At 37.8% G+C, this 24,845-nt stretch overlaps 1 protein-coding gene across 1 annotated transcript in view; it reads left to right on the top strand.

Annotated features, from left to right (window-relative positions):
- The window catches only part of TRIP12 (thyroid hormone receptor interactor 12), a 153,294-nt gene that overhangs the window by 94,327 nt on the left and 34,122 nt on the right, over positions 1-24,845 (top strand). The window contains exons 10-21 of the mRNA XM_068967672.1: positions 9,334-9,482; positions 12,146-12,181; positions 12,269-12,364; positions 13,449-13,541; positions 13,731-13,892; positions 15,001-15,069; positions 15,160-15,325; positions 18,262-18,379; positions 18,495-18,651; positions 20,443-20,596; positions 22,608-22,836; positions 23,135-23,253. Of these exons, the coding sequence (XP_068823773.1) occupies positions 9,334-9,482; positions 12,146-12,181; positions 12,269-12,364; positions 13,449-13,541; positions 13,731-13,892; positions 15,001-15,069; positions 15,160-15,325; positions 18,262-18,379; positions 18,495-18,651; positions 20,443-20,596; positions 22,608-22,836; positions 23,135-23,253 (1,548 nt within the window). The remainder of the gene's footprint in view (positions 1-9,333; positions 9,483-12,145; positions 12,182-12,268; positions 12,365-13,448; positions 13,542-13,730; positions 13,893-15,000; positions 15,070-15,159; positions 15,326-18,261; positions 18,380-18,494; positions 18,652-20,442; positions 20,597-22,607; positions 22,837-23,134; positions 23,254-24,845) is intronic.

Here is a 24,845-nt window from a genome sequence, read left to right as displayed (position 1 = left end):
GGCTACAGCCCCTGGGGTCACAGAGAGATGGACATGGCTGAGTGAATGTCACTTTCATTTATTTATTTAGGATAATCCTACAGTACAGAATTCAGCTTTACAACAAAAATAGTCACGCTGAGAAAGTTTTAATTTTGCAATAGTTCTTTTTTTGTTCTTGGGTTATATCTCACTTTATGGTCAGCTTTTTGTATTTTAGAGTCATTTGAAGTAATTAATGTTCATGGTGCCAGGTGGGTTTGGCTCCTTTGCTTTATTTTCCTTATAATTTTTAGGTATTGACTTTAAAATGTTATCTGGCTTTTATAATTCATGTTATTTACACGGTTCCTGAAGTTAGATCTATAAATTTTTAAAAGTCTTAACATCTTCTACTATCCCTTTAGCCTGTTTCCTCCTCCCACACAAATAACCTTTGTAATTTTATGGCCTGTCCTTTTGCTGTTTACTTAAGAAAACAAAAACAAATCCATATTGTCTACTTCATACACACTGCCTTTCTTAGATAAGAGTAGTAAACTTTGCTTTGCCTTCCTTTTGACAGTAAATCTTGGTGTTCACTGTTCATAGATGCTGTCCTCCTCATGCACAGAGAGAAGGGGGTGGGAAGAGAGGGAGGGGAGGGTCCCCCATGCCTTTTGTAAAGCTGTCATAATGCTGCAGTGTGTGGATGTACGGTTTCTTAGCCAGTTCCGTGTTGCACATTTGGGTGACTTCCAGTCTTGGTTGTATTACAGTGAAATACAGCTTTCCTATTTTTTCCTTTTATCTTTAGGCTAGATTTCTAGAAAGGGGACTGTGGTATAAAGGGTCTAGGCATACAACATTTTGGCAGATGTAAATAAGTCAGCCTCTTTTGGAGATTATAATACATATCTTTGGGCTATTATACATCGCCTACTTGATAGTAATAATGTTATCATATCCCAAACAGTGTAAGCACTTCGCAGCAGTTTAACTTTTTCTCTTGCCATCCTTTATGTTGTTGTTTTGTTTTGCTTATACATGTTGTTAGAAAGACAGTGGGGCAGCTTTTGTTTTAAAACATCCATCTTCATTTATTTTTGCCCGCATATATGTACCGTTTCCAGTATGCTAACTTCTTTCCTGTAGTTCCTTTCTCCTATCTAGATTGTTTCCCTTCAGCCTAAAGAACTTTTCTTACATCGGTATAAATGCTAATAGTGATTTCTCTCTGCTTTTGTTTAAGAAATTCTTGATTTGCCTTAAGTTTCAAAAGATCATTTCCCCAGGTGTAAAAATCTCATGTTAGCCCTTTGTAATGTCTCTTCTGGTTTCCATAGTTTCTGTTTAAAAATCTTACTATAACCTTTTCAAGGCAATTCTTTTCTCCCCTGGCTTCTTTTAAGACTTACTTTGTATTAATTTTTAATAGTTTGACTATATTAGGCCCATGTGACATTTTCTTTCATTTTCAATTTGCTTGAGTTTCACTGAACCTTTGAATCTGTGATTTGATACCTTTCATCAGTTTTGGAAAATTGTTGGCCATTATCTCTTCACATATTGTTTCTTTTATCTCATTGTCTATTCAAGTGTTCTCCTTCATTTTCTCTGGGAGCATCAGGATTGTACACGTTCAGACTTTGCACTTCATCCTCTGGGTCTCTCTAGCTCTGTTTTTGTTTTTCCCAGAATTTTTTCTTATGCCTAGTTTGAAAACTTTCTGTTGACCACATTTCAAATTCACTAATTCTTTTTTCTGTTTTCTTCTTCCATCTTTGGTTAAATTCATCAATGAATTTTAGATATCAGGTGTGTTTTCCAGTTCTAGGCAGTTATTTGATTTTTAAAAATAGATTCCAGTTCTCTTTGAAATTCATTACATTCCATTTTGTCCATCTTTGTTTATCCTTGCAATTTGTTTTATTTATTTTGTATTGGAGTATAGCCAATTGACTATTTGTGATAGTTTCAGGTGGACACCGAAGCGACTCATCCATCCATATATGTACATATATCCGTTCTCTCCTAAACTCCCCTTCTATCCAGGCCGCCACATGTCATTAAGCAGAGTTCCCTGTGCTGTATATGTATAGTAGGACTTTTTTGGTTATCTTTTAAATATAGTAGTGCATGCCTGTTGATCCCAAGCTCTTTAACTATCACTTCCTCTATTGCTTACGTTTGCATTTTATTAATTATAGTTATGGAGCTTTCCCTGGGGACTCAGTAAAGTATCTGCCTGCAATGCAGGAGACCCAGATTTGATCCCTGGGTTGGGAGGATCCCCTGGAGAAGAGAATGACAATCCACCCCAATATTCTTGCCTCTAAAATTCCATGGACAGAGGAGCCTGGTGGGCTACAGTCCATGGGGTTGCAAAGTGTTAGACATGACTGAGTGTCTAACACAATCATAGTTACAGAATACCTAGTTTATAGTTTCTGGTGGTGTTAGCCTGCTTCTATTGTCTTTTCCCACCTTTTGATTGTTAGTCACATACTCCTCAGCCATATCTGGTAATTGATCATGTGAACTGAAGAGATCCCAAGTGGTATTTTCTATTAGTGTTTCCTCTTCTTCAGTGTTAAACACTGTCAGAAGCTGACCACTTTGCTCCAGTCAGGGCTGTAGCTTGTTTCATATATGGCTCATTTCACCTCTGGCTTATCCCTGTTTGTCATGAGCCTCCCAGGGGTTTTTGCAGCAGCGGGGAGGCAGGGGTGGGGTGGGCGGGGGGTCATTCCTATTTTCTTTTTTGAATTTTCCATACCGTGCACCTTGTGGGATCTTAGTTTCCCGACCAGGGACTGAACCCACACCCTCGGCACTGAAAGCTGAGTCCTATCCACTGAACTGCCAGGAAAATCCCTCTCCCAGGGTTTGTGCTGTTGAGAACCTTGCAGATCTCCATCTACTTAGACTTTATATTCATTATGGAGTTTGAAAATGTTGCACATGTCTTGAGGATGAGGGGCACTGGCTGTGTGTGTTTGAATCAGGCCTCCTCCCTCTGTGGGGACTTTGTCCTCTGAGTACCCTGAGACTGCAGGTGTTTGCGCTGTCTTAGCAGAACCTCTGACTCAATCCATGGACCTCTTCACAGCCTCAGAACTTAGCAGATGTCCAGTGGGGCCAATTCACACTTGAACACACCAACCTCCTGTGACTCCCTGAAATGCTGGGACTTCTCTTTCTTCACTATCAGCAATCAGTAAACTCGTGCCCATGGGACACATCAGCCTCCTGCTTGTTTTAATATAGCCTATGAACTAAAAATGATTTTTAAATGGCTGAAAAAGTTTTAAAGAAGTATATTTTGTTACATGAAAATTAAATGAAATTCAAATTTGAGCTTATTGCCTGTATCTGTTTTCATGCCACAATGCCAGGATCGAGTAGTGGCACCAGCAACCCTGTGGCTTGTAAAGCCCAAAACATTTACTGTCTTGGCTCTTTATAAAAAAATGTTTGCCTTCTGACCCATAATCTTTGATCAGTTCAGTTCAGTCACCCAGTCGTGTCCGACTCTGCAACCCCATGAATTGAGCACGCCAGGTCTCCCTGTCCATCACCAACTCCCAGAGTTCACTCAGACTCATGTCCATCAAGTCGGTGATGCCATCCAGCCATCTCATCCTCTGTCGTCCCCTTCTCCTTCTGCCCCCAATCCCTCCCAGCATCAGGGTCTTTTCCAATGAGTCAGCTCTTCACATCAGTTGGCCAAAGTACTGGAGTTTCAGCTTCAGCATCAGTACTACCAATGAACACCCAGGACTGATCTCCTTCAGAATGGACTGGTTGGATCTCCTTGCAGTCCAAGGGACTCTCAAGAGTCTTCTCCAACACCACAGTTCAAAAGCATCAATTCTTCCATGCTCAGCTTTCTTCACAGTCCAACTCTCAGATCCATACATGACCGCTGGAAAAACCATAGCCTTGACTAGATGGACCTTTGTTGGCAAAGTAATATCTCTGCTTTACAGAATACTATCTAGGTTGGTCGTAAGTTTCCTTCCAAGGAGTAAGCATCTTTTAATTTCATGGCTGCAGTGACTGTCTGCAGTGATTTTGGAGTCTGACACTGTTTTCCCATCTGTTTCCCATGAAGTGATGGGACCAGATGCCATGATCTTCGTTTTCTGAATGTTGAGCTTTAAGCCAGCCTTTTCACTCTCCTCTTTCACTTTCATCAAGAGGCTTTTTAGTTCCTCTTCAGTTTCTGCCATAAAGGTGGTGTCATCTGCATATCTGAGGTTACTGATATTTCTCCTGGCAATCTTGATTCCACCTTGTGCTTCTTCCAGCCCAGTGTTTCTTATGATGTACTCTGCATATAAGTTAAATAAGCAGGGTGACAATATACAGCCTTGACGTACTCCTTTTCCTATTTGGAACCAGTCTGTTGTTCCATGTCCTGTTCTAACTGTTGCTTCCTGACCTGCATATAGGTTTTTCAAGAGGCAGGTCAAGTGATCTGGTATTCCCATCTCTTTCAGAATTTTTCTGTTTATTGTCATCCACACAGTCAAAGGCTTTGGCATAATCAATAAAGCAAAAATAGATGTTTTTCTGGAACTCTCTAGCTTTTTCAATGATCCAGCAGATGTTGGCAACTTGATCTCTGTTTCCTCTGCCTTTTCTAAAACCAGCTTGGACATCTGGAAGTTCACGGTTCACGTATTGCTGAAGCCTGGCTTTGAGAATTTTGAGTATTACTTTACTAGCGTGTGAGATGAGTGCAATTGTGCAGTAGTTTGAGCATTCTTTGGCATTGCCTTTCTTTGGGATTGGAATGAAAACTGACCTTTTCCAGTCCTGTGGCCACTGCTGAGTTTTCCAAATTTGCCGACATATTGAGTGCAGCACTTTCACAGCATCATCTTTCAGGATTTGAAATAGCTCAACTGGAATTCCATCACCTCCACTAGCTTTGTTCGTAGTGATGCTTTCTAAGGCCCACTTGACTTCACATTCCAGGATGTCTGGCTCTAGGTGAGTGATCACACCATCATGATTCGTGAAGCTCTTTTTTGCATAGTTCTGTGTATTCTGGCCACTTCTTAATATCTTCTGCTTTTGTTAGATCCATACCATTTCTGTCTTTTATTGAGCCTATCTTTGCATGAAATGTTCCCTTGGTATCTCTAATTTTCTTGAGATCTCTAGTCTTTCCCATTCTGTTGTTTTCCTCTATTTCTTTGCATTGATCACTGAGGAAGGCTTTCTTATCTCTCCTTGCTATTCTTTGGAACTCTGCATTCAGATGCTTATATCTTTCCTTTTCTCCTTTGCTTTTTGCTTCTTTTCTTTTCTCAACTATTTGCAAGGGCTCCCCAGACAACCATTTTGCTTTTTTGCATTTCTTTTCCATGGGGATGGTCTTGATCCCTGTCTCCGGTACAGTGTCATGAACCTCATTCCATAGTTCATCAGGCACTCTTATCTATCAGATCTAGTCCCTTAAATCTGTTTCTCACTTCCACTGTATAATCATAAGGGATTTGATTCAGATCATACCTGAATGGTCTAGTGATTTTTCCCTACTTTCTTCAATTTAAGCCTGAATTTGGCACTAAGGAGTTCATGATCTGAGCCACAGTTGGCTCCCCGTCTTGTTTTTGCTGACTGTACTTTGGCTACAAAGAATATAATCAGTCTGGTTTTGGTGTTGACCATCTGGTGATGTCCATGTGTAGAGTCTTCTCTTGTGTTGTTGGAAGAGGTGTTTGCCATGACTAGTGTGTTCTCTTGGCAAAACTCTATTAGCCTTTGCTCTGCTTCATTCCGATACTCCGAGGCCAAATTTGCTTGTTACTCCAGGTGTTTCTTGACTTCCTACTTTTCCATTCCAGTCCCCTTTAATGAAAAAGACATCTTTTTTGGGTGTTAGTTCTAAAAGGTCTTGTAGGTCTTCATAGAATTGTTCAACTTGAGTTTCCTCACTGTAACTGGTTGGGGCATAGACTTGCATTACTGTGATATTGTATGGTTTGCCTTGGAAACGAACAGAGATCATTCTGTCGTTTTTGATTATATCCAAGTACTGCATTTTGGACTCTTTTGTTGACCATGATGGCTACTCCATTTCTTCTAAGGGATTCCTGCCCACAGTAGTAGATATAATGGTCATCTGAGTTAAATTCACCCATTCCATTCCACTTTAGTTCACTGATTCCTAGAATGTTGACGTTCACTCTTGCCATCTCCTGTTTGACCACTTCCAATTTGCCTTGATTCATGGACCTAACGTTCCAGGTTCCTATGCAGTATTGCTCTTTACATCATCGGACCTTGCTTCTATCACCAGTCACATCCACAACTGGGTGTTGTTTTTGCTTTGGCTCCATCCCTTCGTTCTTTCTGGAGTTATTTTTCCACTGATCTCCAGTATCATATTGGGCACCTACCGACCTGGGAAGTTCCTCTTTCAGTATCCTATCATTTTGCTTTTTCATATTGTTCATGGGGTTCTCTAGGCAAGAATACTGAAGTGGTTTGCCATTCCCTTCTCCAGTGGACCACATTCTGTCAGATGTCTCCACCATGACCCGACTGTCTTGGGTAGCCCCACAGGGTGTGGCTTAGTTTCATTGAGTTAGACAAGGCTGTGGTCCTAGTGTGAGTAGATTGACCAGTTTTCTGTGATTATGGTTTCAGTGTTTCTGCCCTCTGATGCCCTCTCGCAACACCTACCATCTTACTTGGGTTTCTCTTACCTTGGGTGTGGGGTATCTCTTCACGGCTGCTCCAGCAAAGCTCAGCCGCTGTTCCTTACCTTGGACGACAGGTATCTCCTCACTGGCCGCCCCTCCTGACCTTGAACGTGTAGTAGCTCCTCTCGGCCCTCCTGCACCCATGCAGCCAGTGCTCCTTGGACATGGGTTGCTCCTCTCAGCAACCTTTGATAGTGTGGTTTTTTCCAAAGTGTGGTTTGTGAGTTCCTCGGTCATGCCTGAGATCCTTACATTGAATTCATAAGGCCAAGGTTGATGGTACTTAGTAAGGTTTTTCCTTTTCTCTTGTTGGAACTAAAAGTGTAGAAGCTATGGTGGGTGTAAAACTGCTGGTACCTTAATAAGAATCCAGGCAGAGACACCAAATGAGTGGCAGTAATATTATTCTACAATGTTAAATAGGTACATGTCTTTTAAATAATCTTCGTGACTTATCTCAGATAACCTTGTATCATAGGTTGAGAGTGGAAGTGAAAGTGACTGGACAGCTCTTTTATTAAGCTTGACGTTTAAATGATTTGCAACAGCAGCAAAATAGTGCTACTACATTTTTATTGTTTTGGAAAAATATGGCCTTTTCCACAAAAACTTTGTTTATATTAATATGTAATGAATTAATCAGGTACTTAAAATTTTTTCTCTTTTAGTTCCCGACACATTTTATAAATATCAGTAGATATAAACCTCGTACACAAGAGTGCTTGGGGGACTGGGGAGGGATTCTCAGTAATTTTGTATAAAATAATCCTTAGAACCCAAATTGACTGATCTGTTTGAGGTTATTTCTCTTCATATAGCAAAGGGAAATAATGGCATTGATTTTCTGTTGTTGCTTTCAGTTTGGAATAAGGTCTTTTTATGACCATCCCAAAAGACCAGTGGCGTTATGAAAATTTTTTTTTTAATGATTACTTTGATCATGCTGAAATGATCTATATGCTTAGAACTTCCAGCCTCAATGTTTACAAGACTTACCATTGCTTGTGTTAATTTTTCCTATTTTAGGTTGTGGTTTTTAGGGTATACTTTGAATGATTTCCATTCTTTAAAAACAAATCCAGAAGCAGCTAAGGATTCTTTGGTTTTCACAGTTATTTTCCCTTCTTTTTTTTTTTTTCTCTCACATTATTTCAATACAAAAATGATAAGCCTGCCCTAAGTGGAACTGATATTATTTAGTTTGAAGAATTTTAAAGATGCTGTCCCTTTGAACTGGAATTTCTTGTAGTATATTTCTGGGTAGACTCTTATGATGATGAAAGGAGTTAGTGATATTCTGCAGTTCGTTAGCCACAGCCTTAAATAATAGAGAAAACAGATGAGGATTATTGTGCATCCCTTTGAAAGGTGTTTGCCCTCCAAGAAGATCATTTGTGTTTAATTGAAAAAAAAAAATTGCTGTTCATGTGAATTCTACATTCATTGACAGTTTCCAAATGTGTATCATTTCTAAGCATTTCAGTAGTAAGTGGATTTTTTCATTTCAGTACTGTGGGGAAAAATCCAATATACAAGGAGCAATTGGAAAAGGTCTTGAGAATGAAAGGGTTTGAATAACATCAAGTTTACATTTGTAAGTTTTAATGGAGTTAATAGTTACAAGAAGGAGGGTGTCCAGGAAGATTTGAAACACATTTGTAGACTTTATTTTTGACTTAGTTTATTGATAACTTAATTATTGTGGTAGTTGAGTCTTAGCATTTTTCAAATGTTTTGAGGATGGAATTAAACCTTGAAAGTCGAAGTTCTCTGAAGCACTGTGATAGCAGCATATGCACATGAAGTGAGAGGAGGTGAAAAGTCCCGTCTTTTGATGTTTTGGGAAATCATTCTTGGCATTCCCTTTTGTTACATGCATTATTGTTCTGTTTGTCTTTATTTCTATGCTTTCACTGTTACTTGGATTCCATTTATTCTGATGGAGGTGTTTAGAGGTATATAACGTTTCCTTTGATGCCTGGGCATCATTGTTTACCAGGTTTTTATTATGGCAGAAGACTTTTTGCTCACTAGATAATACATATTTTTAAAAAGCAGGTAGCTCAGCTGATAAAAAAAAACTGCCTGCAATACAAGAAACCCCTGTTCAATTCCTGGGTTAAGAAGATCCCCTGGAGAAGGGATAGGCTACCCACTCCAGTATTCCTGGGCTTCCCTGGTGGCTCAGTCGGTAAAGAGTCTGCCTGCAGTGTGGGAGACGTGGGTTCGATTCCTGGGTTGGAAAGATCCCCTGGAAGAGGGCATGGCAACCCACTCCAGTATTCTTGCCTGGAGAATCCCCATGGAGAGAAGACCCTGGCAGAATGCAGTCCATGGGGTTGCAAAAAGTTGGATACAACTGAGCAACTAAGTACACACATGTTAAATGTAGTCAGTCCTTGTTAGTCCTAGGGATAGGGATATTACTTTTTGTTGCATCTGTTAAAACCAATCAACATCTCTCATTAAAAAAGATAAAAAGTAAAAGAGGAGAATGTAAACAACTGTGACATTGCTTTAAGGCAGAGTAAAATCCCTCTGTAGTTGGGATCCAAGGAAGAAAAGTAGTCAGCTGACTGTGTAAAGTCACACTTAACACCTAGTAATAATTTTCTTAAAGGTTTAAAAGTATTGATTTTATTTCTGTGTGCAGGTTCTAAGGCTCAGCAGCTTCTGCAAGGATTACAAGCAAGCGATGAAAGCCAGCAGCTCCAGGCCGTTATTGAGATGTGTCAATTACTGGTCATGGGGAATGAGGAGACGCTGGGAGGGTTTCCTGTCAAGAGTGTGGTTCCAGCTTTGGTAGGAGAATTTTCCCCTCATTTCATCCCAGTCATGCCCTGAATGCTGCTCTTATTTTTATAAAAGCATGATCATTGTCATTAGGAACTTTAGAATATAATAGAACTAAGAGTAGAGTGTGGCTTACTTATCCTTTTGTTTCAGGCCTGTAGAGATTGTGCATGACGTAGTGATGAATGACCAAAATTTCTAAACCATCTCTTGGTGAATAGTTACCTTATCTTTGATATTTAAATGACCCATGTGGTTTTCCGTTTTAAGTGGTTATCCCATTTAGGTGGTAACTTGACTTCCTATGACAAAACTCACATGCTTTTTTTCTTTTAAACTGGTGATTCATGGGACAGTAACAAAACAGCTCACTTGTGGGTTGTCGTTGTAGGCAGTCAGTACTTCCTGCTTGATAGTTGTGTGCATGGCCATGCAATCCAGCCGGAAGACCAAATGGATTCTCCAACTTAAAAAAGGAGATTATGTTAAATAGAAATAGGAGAAACAAAACAACAGTACTCAGCAATAGAAAAACGAGTTAAAAAAACTAATGATTTTCAACACAGTGATGAGTTTAGAATTTTTAACATCTTAATCCCTTAAGCTTTTTAATGTGAAAACAAAAAGAGAAATTGCCATTAGTAAGTGTGTAGGCCCTTGAGCATGATACGTCTTTTTAAGTAGTGGCTTGGTAATATTCACAATGCAGGATTAAAGAAATTGATTATAATATAAGATTAAAATTAAGTCTGAATAAAATCATGACAAGATTAACATAGACATGAATATATTCATAGCATATATTACATTGCAAGTTAAATGTCATTTAAGTCTTTGTTTACACATCTTGTAAAGTTGACAAAAATGGAACCAGGATTGGGGTGTCAGATTGTCTCATTTGATCACATTATCAGATTACGGAGAGAGCTAAGTGGAGAGCCAGTCAAATACAGGATGATACAGTCTTCATTCTGCTTGTTCTCACTTGTTGGCTGGCTCTGCTCTAGCAGAGAGTAGTGAAGGATGGAGCAGTCTCTCATCCCATGCAGACCTCCTGCTAACAGAAGCTGCCTCTCAAGCCTACCTGTGGCATCCCACAGGCTTGCATATTAATATTTTAAAACATTTCATGAAAGTGATATTATCCTTTGTATTCTGACGTTCACCTATGTTTATATGCATGCTCAAGTTATTGATTTCTTTAATAGCGGTCTTTTATGACCTGAATTAACTTCCTTGTTTGTTTTTGTTCATTTAAAAATAAACAGTAATAAAGAACTAGGTTACCATGTAGCAATACTATCTCTTTTAAACTGCAGCTTTTAGTTAAATAAAGAAGCTGTTAAATTTGGCCTGAAACATTAACACAATCTGGTTTTCTTAATATGCTGGTTATTGATTAGATTTGAGTACTTAGTGGACCTGTGCAAGTCAGCTCATGCTATTAGTAGTGAGTTGTCCAGATTTGTCTTTCATAACAGTTAAATATTACAAATATAGATCCATCAATCACCATACACTTGCATGACCATAAACAGTCATTTTGGTGAAGAATCTATTTCCAGCAGTTCTCAAATGTGGTCTTACAAGGGTCATTCCCCCTTAAAGAATTGGAGAACTTACTGTTTTATCTGTTAACATAACAATTCCTTTCAATTTAGAGTAGATGTTTTTTGTGACTGATTTACAGGTGATATGAAACAGAGTGTGCATGCTCGCATGTGTTTGTGGGTTTATGTAGTATATTTAATGGAAATAGTTATCAAGACCTTTCATGTATAGATTTAATTACCTAGCATAATTCAGAGCTGAGAAGAATTCATATTAAATGAATATTATGTGAGAATATTTGATGTCTGTTATTATAATCATATATTTAATTGGTACTTTACAGCTTAAATTTGACACATTTAAACTTTTCCATTGAACTGCAATGATTGCTTCCCCAAGTAGGAAGTTTCTTTGGTAGCTTTTACTGCTTAAAGAATATGGAGTGTGTATCTGTAGTGGTTTTGCTTGCCCTCTTTTGAAAAATGCAGTTGGAAACTGCTTAAGGTCTTTTCCACAAGAAAAACTAAGATCAGATCAGATGTTTGGACTAATTCATGTGTTTGTGAAATAATTATATTGAGTTTTAATTAGTGCCTAATGCGTTTTTCATGTGATCAATATTGTGTTCCAGTTCTATACTGCTGTGTATTTTACAGCTGAATTAAGTGGTGCTTAGCTCAACTTTTAGAGAAGCTCATCTATAAGAGTTGAAGCTATGATACTGAATCTGTACTGATAGTTAATTTAACAGATTTCTGTGGGCTTCTGGTCCATTTATTTGTGTACGAAGTACTTGCTGACAGATAAATCCTCAGTGATGTTTTCATGGGCTTCTGAAATGGGAAACAGTGGTACTGGGAGGGTTGGTTGTAAGCAACGTGAATGCTTTGGTTTTGACCCGAATCATGAGGTGATGATTATCCCTTGTCAGAGCTTCAGTGTGCGAGTCATGCCATCCTAAGCATAAGCATTTCTTGTGTATGCATGCTAGGTTTTAACTTGAGGTTATTTTTTTATGGTAAAGTTCGTGAGTCATACTGTTCTATTTCAGTTGAACTAGAAGACATACTTCCAGGATTTTAAGAATATAGCTTCTAATACTTTTAAATTTTTTTAAACAGATAACATTGCTGCAGATGGAGCATAATTTTGATATTGTAAGTATATGCCATATTTTAAAAGACTCACTCCAAACTTACTTTATTTTATTTTTTTTAATTGAGTGAACATGGCTTCTTTTCTAGATGAACCATGCTTGTCGAGCCTTAACATACATGATGGAAGCACTTCCTCGATCATCGGCTGTGGTAGTAGATGCAATTCCTGTCTTTTTAGAAAAGGTAATCCTACTTTTGCCCAGCTGTTCGAAAGCAGGCATAGAGGAATCAGTGGACCTCCTGACTACTGAATTCTAAAGTTATATATCAGATTGTAAGGCCACATTAAAAGACACATTTTAACATCCATTATCTAACTAAAGTATGTTTTTTAGCTAAGATTCCAGAAAAATGTTTTGTGTTTAGCAGAGTTGTAGTTTAAAACTGACGCTAATAAAGTGTTTTCTTATATCATCCCAGTGTTAAAATTTTTAATAATGGCAGTTATTGCACTAGTGTGAAAATCTTTCAGAGAAGAACTTAAAGCAGTTGATTTAAAATGATTTCATTGTTTCTAGAAAACATCCCAGTGAGGTTGATAGCTATTTATACCCTCATTTTACAGCTGAGGAGGCTGAGCCAGACAAAATGCCTTGCTCAAGGTCATAAAGTGAGGCAGTGGAGAAAGGAAATTTTTTCATATGGTCTGTGGTAGGTTGTTTTTGGTCTGTTTTAAGGACCTTTTTCTTTTTAATGCACAATAAAATTTGCATTACCTGAAAACTTTGAAATATGCTGAGAACCGTAAAACTTGACTTTTCAAATTTGTTCCATAAACCAACCCGTTTATTTTAAATCTGAAGATTTAAAGTTACATAATTGAATTTAGTTTATTCTTTTTGTAAAACATATTTATAAAGTGGTTGGAAAGAAGCTATATCGCCAGTATGTTACAGCTTACATGCATAAGTCATTGGTTTCCTGTGGTGGGTTTCAGGTTAGAGGCAATATTTATTGTTTAGTTGCTAAATCATGTCCGACTCTTTGCGACCCCATAAACTGTAGCCTGCCAGGCTCCTCTGTCCATGAGATTCCCCAGGCAAGAATACTGGAGTGGGTTGCCATTCCCTTCTCCAGGAATCTTCCTGGCCGAGGGATCATACCTGTCACCTTTTGTGTTGGCAGGCAGATTCTTTACCACTGTGCCACCAGGGAAGCATAGAGGCAGTATAGATGGATGAAAATTAGAGATGTTTATTCCCATAGAAGATGAGTGGCAAGTAGAGCACTTGAATGATAACCTTGTTCCTTATTTATATGTTCCCAGCTGCAAGTTATTCAGTGTATTGATGTGGCCGAGCAGGCCTTGACGGCCTTGGAGATGTTATCACGTAGACACAGTAAAGCCATTCTCCAGGCGGTAAGTGTTGTTAGCAAAGGACTATTTCCTTTAATGTTGAATTTTAGATCCACATTTGTATTAGCTCCTAGATCGCAACCTCTGGAAGGTTACCATGCTGTTTCCAAAGTGATGTGCTAGACTTTTTTCTTTTTATATAACTGCTGATAAGAGTACTTCTTTGCTTTTAACAGTTTTCCTGTATTTTAGGGTGGTTTGGCAGACTGCTTGCTGTATCTAGAGTTCTTCAGCATAAATGCCCAAAGAAACGCACTAGCAATTGCAGCCAATTGCTGCCAGAGTATCACGCCAGATGAATTTCATTTTGTGGCGGATTCCCTCCCATTGCTTACCCAAAGGCTAACCCACCAGGTAAAATACAAACCTATCTTATGTGGCATAAAACATTTTTATTAAATTTTTTTAAAATGCCAATTTCACCTGGAGTCTTAAATCTTCCAACTGGGTATGTAAATTGGAAATGTTCTGATCTTTGTCTTTTCCTGTTAACTAGTCATGGACCATATTAGTTTACTTTATGAAATTTCAGTGGATTTACCCAAATGACAAGGTATCAACTATTTTGACTTTAGGGGTGAATTTATTATTTCAGCAGACCCTTGGGTGTTTCCTATGTAATACAATGAGAATTTCCTTTTGTAAAGATCACCCTTTCCTGAAAGCTGTTGAGTTAGGCAGACAAGACCAGAGAAGGGTATGGATCAAGATCAGAGAAGAGATGAGACTATGTATGTTCCACATAAAAATGAAATAAGAAATCTAGATTGCAGCTGTCTGGGACTGGCAAAGAACAGGAGCAGCTATAGAGGAGAAGGCATCAGTGGGCCTGGTGTGCGATATGATAAGCGGAGCTCATGTAGCCTCTGTTGCAGGACAGATGATCCAAGTTTGAAGGTTGTAGAGAAATAGAATTTTCTTGTAATGTTTCAAAGTGTTGTTATTGCTAAAGAGATTTTAAGAGATCTGGCTTTTAAGTCATCTTTATAAAATATGCTTAAAAGCATCTCAGAGAAAATTAGATACATAAAACATACAGGCATACCTCAGAGACACTGTGGATTTGGTTCCAACCACTGCAGTAAAGCAAAAAATCACAATAAAGGGCGTCACAAGAATGTTTTAAAAGTTTCTACATGTAAGGCTGTTTAAAATGATAGGATGTTTATTTTTATTATAGTTTTTGTTTAGGTATTGAAATTGTAGAAGCACAAAAGTTGTTCTTTTTTCATATAACTTGCTTTTTATTTGTTGAGGTCTTATAGGAGGTACAGATTTTATCAGTATGATTTTCCTTTGCATTAAAATCATGACTTATTGCTTGCTTAGGTTCACAGCATTTTCAAAGCTCACATCTTTGAAGAATTTGGGGTTAGGAAGAACATAAGGCAGTGATATAGGACAGTGAAAATGTTTTATATTAACAAACTTTGTTTTCCTTTATTTAAAAAAAAAAAAACAGGACAAAAAGTCAGTAGAAAGCACTTGCCTTTGTTTTGCACGTCTAGTGGACAACTTCCAGCATGAGGAGGTAAGCATTTAGTCTGTTGAAATTCTCATGAACTTGTTAAACTGCTAACTGAGGATGTAACAGTGTTTTTTTTCCCTTGTGTTTCTGCAGAATTTACTCCAGCAGGTTGCTTCCAAAGATCTGCTAACAAATGTTCAACAACTATTGGTAGTAACTCCACCAATTTTAAGTTCTGGGATGTTTATAATGGTGGTTCGCATGTTTTCTCTGATGTGTTCCAATTGTCCAACTTTAGCAGTTCAACTTATGAAGCAAAGTAAGTGCTATTTTATTATTCTGTTTTAAACAAGAAAAATTGTGCGTGTGGTTATCCTCTGTTGATAAGTAGAGTCAACATAAGCAAGTAGAAATCACTAATATGTAGGCACTGGATAGTAAAGGAAGAAAAATGTTACTGTGTAACAAGTCTGGGTGTGACAATATAGTAATGCTTTCTACATACAGTTTTTAAAGTATATAGTGTATTAAAACTTTACTATTGAAGGACTAAGGTCCTTGCTTTCTATACAGTCAGTTAAGTAATGATGCTTCCTGGGGTCACAAGAGTCAGACAACGACTTAGTGACTAAACAGTAATGATGCTCCATTAGGAGAATTCTGAGTTTATGTTACCAATAACTGCTTCTCTTCTGCTTATAGGTAGTCCTTTTGCCCTTGTTAGATTTTCCAGCCTTTTATAATTCCAGAATTCTTCTCCCTCAAAGTGTTGGAACTTATTTACACAGATGAATGACTTTGATCTTTGCTGCTTTAATATTTCTAAGCCCTTCTCAACCTTGTGCAGAATATTAACATTTTATCACCACTGCTATTACAGTCTCTAGTGGGCTTCCCAGGTGGCTCAGTGGTAAAGAATCTGCTTGCCAGTGCAGATGTGGTTCTATTCCTGGGTCAGGAAGATCCCCTGGAGTAAGAAATAGTAACCCACTCCAGTATTCTTGCCTATGAAATCCTATGGACAGAGGAACCTAGTGGGCTATACAGTCCATGGTGTCGCAAAGAGTCAGACACGACTGAGTGTGCACGTGTGTACACACACACACACACACTGCTGTTGCAGTTGCCCATTACTGTCTTTACTTTAGATTTCACAAGTTAATGTCAGAAGACTGTGGGGTTCAGAGAACATCTGTATATTTTGATTATTGCTTATAGAGCATTGATCACTTCTGTATGAAACTCTCATAACTGTGCTGCTGCTAAGTTGCTTCAGTCATGTCCGGCTCTGTGCGACCCCATAGACGGAAGCCCAGCAGGCTCCCCCGTCCCTGGGATTCTCCAGGGAAGAACACTGGAGTGGGTTGCCATAGTTGTATATGCATAATTTTGCTTTCTGAGAATATTATCTTGGGAGTCAGTGATGCCATTCACTGACAAAGCAGTCTTTGTCCCTCTGCCTCAGGTAGATTATTAAGTGGTATAATAGTACTTTTCTTGTTGAGGAGGGAGGATGGGGAACTCAGGTTTAAATTTAGTCACATTAGTTGTGAATTTTAGCACATGGCACAGTTCTTTGTAGAAAAATAGTGTTGCTGAGGTGATTTATTGAAGAGATAAAGCATTTTGTCATTCCTAAACTTAGTATTCTAGAGAACACTGTTTTGCTTATGCCCTGAGCAAAGTCCTCTCTGCCAAGATAAGTCTGGGAAAGATTTAACTCCTTTTTTTTTTTTTTTTTTGAGTAGTCATAATGTACTTTCCTAATTAAAATTCCTAGAAGTCCCTTGAATTTTGGTTTCCCGAAGTTTGCACATAGATTATCTCTTGTTACCATATGGCCCAGCATTTTTCCTATATCCTGGTTTGGGAAATTACTATCTAAGTTTTGTTTTGAATGTTCTGGAATTTTATTCTTTAATATGAATGTTACCTCATTTGCATATTTTAGGAAGTTTGCCACATATTCGTCATATAGAGGCCACTAGACTTACATTCTCTCTCCCTCAGTAACACAAAGGAAACATGGACCCATCTTGTTCTTTCTATTATTTTTTCAGTCTCTGATCTTTGTTTTTTAAGTTACTATCACACCATTGCCATATATTCCTGTTTCTTAAGAAAGTTGGCAACATGAATTTTTCAAAATTTTTTAAAGATTTAATCACTACTTACGACATTTCTATGAGGCAGAGATTTAACTGTTCATAGCTCCTCTGACCAAATTGGGGCTTCCCTGGTGGCTCAGAAGGTAAAGCATCTGCCTGCAATGTGGGAGACCCAGCTTCAATCCCTGGGTTGGAAAGATCCCCTGGAGAAAGAAATGGCACCCCACTCCAGTACTCTTGACCTAGAAAATCCCATGGATGGAGGAGCCTGGTAGGCTATAGTCCATGGAATCACAAAGAGTCGGACACAACTGAGCAACTTCTGCCGGAATTAATGACAAGTACTTTCTTGACAGTAGAATATACTGATTACTGGCAGGACATTTCAGTGAAATATTTATACATGTTTTGTATATGCATATAGAACCATATGCCACAACCAACAGAGACACAGCCTTGTCTTTAGGTCCTGGTTATTAGAATGATCAAAACCTTGGCAACTGGGAACATCTTCCACTCGCGGTGTCAGTGCATTAGACAAGTTCTCACCCCAGTTCTTCCATAAACTGAGATCTGGGAATGGAAGTTTGTGGTAGAGGATATTTTCTTGATTTTTAAAGGTAGTTGGCATGCTTACTGTCATTTAAGTAAAGGTTTTCCTGATGACAAAATGGCAAGATTCAGATGCTTTTAATCGCTGTGTTTTATTCTATTGGCCACATGATTTCAGTATATTATATTTGAATTGAAGGAAATACACAGATATATGTGAATCAAGGATAAAATATGTTTAGAGCACTTGTTCTGCAAACTCTGTGCTCCTTAAGGAAAGTAATACAAGATTCCTAAAGTCTCTGCAGTGAACTTATGACTTAAGTCCTCAAAAAGAAATTTAAATCTTCATAGTTTTTTTTTAAGGTTTTAATTGTCTCTGCAGTGAACTTATGACTTAAGTCCTCAAAAAGAAATTGTTTAAATCTTCATAGTTTTTTTTTAAGGTTTTAATTACAAATTATTTTCACCTTATCTTGAATGGTATGGCTGAATAGGAAAATACTTTTGTTTTTCCCCTTGGGAATGATTGCCTTTTAAATACAGCAATACAAGTAGTTTCATAGGCTTTGGCTTTTCATTGTTGGCTTTACAGACATTGCAGAAACGCTTCACTTTCTCCTGTGTGGTGCCTCCAATGGAAGCTGTCAGGAGCAGATTGATCTTGTTCCGCGAAGTCCTCAAGAACTGTATGAACTGACATCTCTGATTTGGTAAAGATTGGGCCAATAGTTAATAATAACTGGAGGGCATTTTGCTTTAGAGACCTGGTATTTACTGACAGCTTAGAAAGCTACTTATTAAAATTATTGCACCTTTCGTTTTCAGTGAACTTATGCCATGTTTACCAAAGGAAGGCATTTTTGCAGTTGATACCATGCTGAAGAAGGGCAATGCACAGAACACGGATGGGGCCATATGGCAGTGGCGGGATGACCGGGGCCTCTGGCACCCCTATAACAGGATAGACAGCCGGATCATTGAGGTAGTAGTTTCCTCGTACCGTTTAAATATGTCTTCTTTTGATGGAGCATGGGTGTAGGGCTGGAGTCGGGAGGGGGCATTTGGATGTAAATGTGCTTAGCGTGAAATTAACTCACAATTCTCTCATTTTGTCTCCTGAGAACAAGGTCCTCATTTCTGTTCAGGTCAGAAAACATGGTGTTCTAGTCCTGCTTCTGCTACTCACTACCTGATTGACTTGGAGCAAGTAATTTAAGTTCTTTGTTCCATGGTTTCCTCGTTTCTGAAAGGAGACACAGGAGGAGTTAGGCTACATGTCTCACAAAGTTCCTTCAGTCTCCTATCCAGAAGAAATCTCTCAAAAGCAAAGATTACATACAAGTAGCTGCTTTTCAGTATTTTTTAAAAGAGCAAAAATATGGAAAGAATTTAAATATCTAGCTCTAGGTGAATAAGTAGATTGTGGTATACACCTAAGCTTATATGTAGTACAGACCTTACTGGGATAAATTTTAATTACTTACAACGTGATAGGCTATAAATGAAAACAAAATTATGTGACTCATGGAAACTCAGCAAAAGAATAATAGTAAAGGAAAGAAATATACCACGATATTTACAGTGATTTTTCTGTGAAGGTTTTATGTGTGATTTCATTCTTATTTCCATACTTTCATATTAAATTTGCATTGAAATATTTCAGAAATTTCTCAGTTCAGGAAAATGTTTGCCCTTATTATTTAGGAAGCATTGGTCACTGCATTATTTGAGATGCCATGCATCATTTACTAATGTTTTCATCTATAAGATACTCAAGTATTAATATATTTTCTAATTTCAGCCTGTGTAATTAGAATGTTTTAGGACATTTACACATAGACTTTTTTTCTTTAAGGTATCTTCCACTAGTTTCTAAAAATGAATGTTTGGAAAACTTTGGAACCACTAATTTATGTTATAAAATCAAATTCTTATGACAGTATCTAAACTCAGGACCAGCTGTTCTGAGAAAGTCAGAGGTGAATAGTCTTCTGTAATTGTTAGCCTTACTTTATAAGCTGGTTGTGGTCTCTAATGCTGAGCATTCTTTTTAGCATTTTCCCAGTAATTGGATTTTCCCTGTTAGTTTACTCTCTGGTATTTTCTGAGAATCCTGACTTCCATTCAACCAAGGAATTCCATAAAAATGTATAGTTTGTCACTTCTTGAGGCTGTCTAAATCCAGTGTTAACTATGTTGTCTCATTTGAGATACATACTGTGTAATGCTTGCTACCCCTTGGGATTGTTTTTTCTATTTTCAGTTGTGTCCCTTTCAATCTTAGGGCATCATTTCAGTGTAAATGTCTTTTTTGATGACCTAAGAATAATTTTGTAGGATCATTTTGTTTAAAGGAGGATCTTGATGGGCTGCTAGGAATCCATGATGTAAATATATTTTAGTCTAAGAATTAGGTACCAAAAGTTATACCAAAGGATAACTGATTTTTTTTTCCTGTCAGTAATGTCTTCAAGGCCTTTTTAACACACATAGTATCTTCTCCATGTCAGCGATCCTGCATGACTGGATTTTACCTGTATTTGTCTCAGGGGACCTAATGGTTCTGGGGGTGTATATATGTATTTAATTTAAAATGGTTTATTGATTAAGTTTTGTCACATCCACACTATTAAAACTTCCACATTCTGTTACTTACTGTCTGAAACCTGATGAAACAAATATGTAAGTTAGCATTTATGGAGGTCCCCACTGTGTCTTGAGTTAATAAATTTCTCCGTGTTTATATTCAAAGTTTCTCTCTCTTTGCTCTCAGGCAGCCCATCAGGTCGGTGAGGATGAGATAAGCTTGTCCACTCTGGGACGAGTTTATACTATTGATTTTAATTCTATGCAGCAAATCAATGAGGACACGGGAACAGCACGTGCCATTCAGAGAAAACCTAACCCCTTAGCCAATACTAACACTAGTAAGTACCTTTTGAGTCAAAAGTAGTACCATGTTGTCTAGTGAGTAGTGTTTGCAGTAACATATAATTGTTTTATTGAGTGTTTTTCTTAAATTGAGGTAGTTGCATGGTAGTAAATAGGTTTTTTTTTGGTTTTATCATGTGCTTTAATTGGTAAATGAGCCAGCATGGCTTGACTGGTATCTTCCCCCAAGATTTTCCCACTTTTGTGATTTGCAGTGTCCTGGACTCTAGTCAGAATTGTCCTGTGTGTTTTTCCCCACTTTCAGTTTTATTGAGATATAGTTGATACAGCAATGTGTGAATTTAAGACGTAACACATAATGGTTTGACTCACATAGATCCTGAAACGATTACCACATTAGTTGGTTAGAGTGAAATCCATCTTCTCATACAGATACAAATTAAAGAAAGAGAAAAAAGATAATTTGGGTGGTAAGAAATTCTTAGCTTTCTCATGTAATATCAGCAGTGTTAATTATTTTTGTCATGCTGTGCATTACATCCCTAGTATTTGTCTATCTTGTGACCTTCTGACTGCCTTCATCCAGTCCCCCACCCCACCCCCAGTAATACTATGTGGAGTTTGGTATAATGGACTTAAAACACTGTGTTAGTTCTTGTTACACAACATAGTGAGTTCAGTACTTCATGCATTTCAAAATAGTCACCACCATCAGTCTACTTATGATGTCACCAAAGGTATTACATAGTTATTGACTGTATTCCCCATGTTGTACATTTCATACTTGGGACTCATTTATTCTTCAACTGGAAGTTTGTACCCCTTAATCTTCCTCACTTGTTTCTTTTTTCCCTCCAACCCATTCGCCCTCCCCACCCCCCACCTTAGCAGCCACTAATTAGTTCTCTTCAGCCCAGGCAGTTTTTAAAATCTGATCTTTTTATTCCTATTCTACATTTAGATCCAGTCACACCCCATCAGATCAGTTCTTTCTAATCTTATGTTTTACACTTTCGCATCAAAATTCTCTTAATTCATGAGAATTTTTTTACCCTCTAGTTTTTGCCATTTGTCTCTTTCTGGAGGGCTTTTGGTTCAGTGCTATTGTAGTTCTAGCCCAGAGTATAAGGGTCAGCATACTTTTAAGCAGGCCAGGCAGTCTGTATTCCGCGCTGCTCTTGTAGCCCCTACACAGCCATGCACAGTATGTAAACAAATGTAAGTGGTTGTGTTTCAGTAAAATTTATTTACAAAAATAAGTAGTGAGGTAGGTTAGGCCTTTGAACCATACGTTGCCAACCCCTGTTCTAGAGCTTTTCATCTGTTACCTTTCTCCTACATTTTACCTTTAAGCCCAGTGACAGGTCATCTTTTTCCAGCTTCTTGCTGTATGTATACTGTGCTTAGTCACTTAGTCGTGTCCGACTCTTGCAACTCCATGGACTATAGCCTGCCAGTCTCCTCTGTCCATGAGGATCCTCCAGGCAAGAATACTGGAGTGGGTTGCCATGTCCTCTTTCAGGGATCAAACCCAGGTTTCCCACATTGCAGGCGGAATTTTTACTGCCTGAACCACCAGGGAAGCCCAAGAATACTGGGGTGGGTAGCCTATCCCTTCTCCAGGGAATCTTCCCGACTCAGGGATTGAACCTGGGTCTCCTGCATTGCAGGTGGATTCTTTACCAGCTGAGCTACTCCTGCATACTCAATATTCATTTCTTCAGCTGCATTTATTTCTTACCAGTAGTTTTAACTGGTTAGTACTCAAATGTCCCCAACATTTTGTGAAACAGGTATTAGTGAAAATAAGAGGTACAGTGTCATGCTACCTTGTGTTTTGCAGCTAGCTGGAAATAGTCAGTGGTTTTTTAAATTTTTTTAATTTTTAAATTTGTCTTAATGTTGTTTGGGGCATCTTTATAGACCCCAGTTGATTGCATTAGATAAGTTAATTTCCTTTATAGCATTGTACATCCACTTCAATTTTATGTTAGCTCGCTTTATTGTATTTCTGAAGCCTTTAAGATTTTACATTTTTTATTGCAGGTGGATATTCAGAGTTAAAGAAGGATGATGCTCGAGCACAGCTTATGAAAGAGGATCCGGAACTGGCTAAGTCTTTTATTAAGACATTATTTGGTGTTCTTTATGAAGTGTATAGTTCCTCAGCAGGACCTGCGGTCAGACATAAGTGCCTTAGAGCAATTCTTAGGATAATTTATTTCGCGGATGCCGAACTTCTAAAAGATGTCCTGAAAAACCATGCTGTTTCAAGGTGTGTGAAACCCAAGTCTCTGCAGTTAACTTCAGAAAATTTTAAAGCCATGTTATAGTATAAAATGCACAAAACAGTTAATCTGGAGTATCTGGAGCCCTTAGTTGTCTTTCTGTATTCACAGACACCTTCAATAAAAAATAGATAAATGGAAAATTTGAGCATTTAAGAAAAATTCTTATTTTAGTGGACAGGTTTCAAAACTAAAATATTTTGCTCTCAAATTTAAAGTTGTGTGGCCAGCAGTAATTACCAGATTCAGGCAGATGTTGTATATACAAATTCTTTCTTTTTTTAGTCATATTGCTTCCATGCTATCAAGCCAAGACCTGAAGATAGTAGTTGGAGCCCTTCAGATGGCAGAGATCTTAATGCAGAAGTTACCTGATATTTTTAGTGTTTACTTCAGAAGAGAAGGTAATTCCATTCATGATAATTAACTGATGGTTAATCTTTTAGTCTGAATATTATATTAGTAGAATTATAGTTATAATCTGTGAAACAAAAATTGTTACTTTTATATAATTTACATGCTTCCAGCTTAAGTATGTATCATGCATCTTTTTAAAACCTTTTATTACAGTTATATGAGATTCACTTGTTAATTGATGAACACTTACTAAGTTTCAGTGATTTGAGTGTTTATGGCCTAGAAGCAATTTCTAACTTTTCTTTTTATGCTGGTAGCATACAGTTGCCCTAAAGATTCTTTGAAAAAGTCAGAGGTCACTTTCTCTCCCAAGGAATCCTGTTAATAGATCAGTACAGCTGTATATGGGATTATTTTTTACTTCATTGTGTAGATAATGAAATATTTTAAGACTTGGAATAATCTTCAGATGCAATTTGTCTGGTCCTCTAATTTGAGGAATTTTAGTTTCGAAATCAGCCTTGGGGACATGGTATTTTAGCATTCTCTTCTTGAAAACCTGAAAGGTGAAACTGTGTCACTCATTCAGGGTGTTTATCCTTTTTTAAACCTGCAAAGATAATTAAAGAAGTTCTTTCTCATCAACATAAATCTCTTTATGGGTCCTGTGGTCTATCAGGTTACTTAGGTCTTGTGAGGATGCAGAAGATAATGGTGTTCTCCTGGCATGTAATACTTTGTCTTCAATCCCAGTTCTTCATGCTCATAATCACTTTTTCTTCTGTGGGATTCATTTCTCTTTACATCTTGAGAATATAATAGACACACTAGTGTAAAAATAATATTGAGTCAAATGGGAAGAAGTTCTCACTGTTTATTGTTACCTCTGTTCAAATAATAATGGGTTTTCAAAAAATCCAACACTACATGTTTATATGAAATAGAAGGCAAACTCTCTTCGTATCCCAGAGGCAATAACTATGGTTAACAAACCAGATTTATGTACCTGTTCTGTGCTTACCTAAACACTCGGTGTATATTCTTATTTTTAGCCTTAGGTTATCTTGCATTTTTATTTTGTTTTAGGTATTCTATGTTTGTTGTCATTTGCTTTTAGTTGCTTTATGATTTGAGAATCGGTATATGAATATATATATGAGAATATGAGAATCGGTCTTTTCAGTGATGTTTTAAAAAACTTTTGATCCTATCAATCAACTATGCCATCAGATTGAATTTCCCACCCCCAAGTATTTGTATAGCATATACGTGGTGAGGTATATGGAGATATCTAGATTGGTTCTCCCCCTTTGCATGTGGCTTGTCTCACTGTTCTTTGAGGTTCCATTTAAAGATCACTTGTTCCTAAATATCTACCCTGCCTCCTGAATTGTTAGATCTCCCTATGGTATGCTCCGGCAGCACTGTATTTTATTTCTCATAAGCAGTTCACTCTGTATTTTTAATTTCTTGTTATATCTTTCTCATTAGTTAGTAAGTGCCCTGAATACATTTTTCTTAGCCATGGCCATATTCTTAGTGCCTTGCTCACAGTCTGGGCATATGACGGTTGCAAATAATACTTGTGGAATGAATGCCTGAAGTTTGAATTCACTCAAAAATCTTTTTTTTTTTTTAA

The sequence above is a fragment of the Capricornis sumatraensis genome, chromosome 3 (assembly GCF_032405125.1).
Source record: "Capricornis sumatraensis isolate serow.1 chromosome 3, serow.2, whole genome shotgun sequence".
Lineage (NCBI taxonomy): Eukaryota > Metazoa > Chordata > Mammalia > Artiodactyla > Bovidae > Capricornis > Capricornis sumatraensis.
The sequence above is the reverse complement of the archived record's forward strand: the minus strand, read 5'-3'. Positions and strand labels throughout refer to the sequence as shown.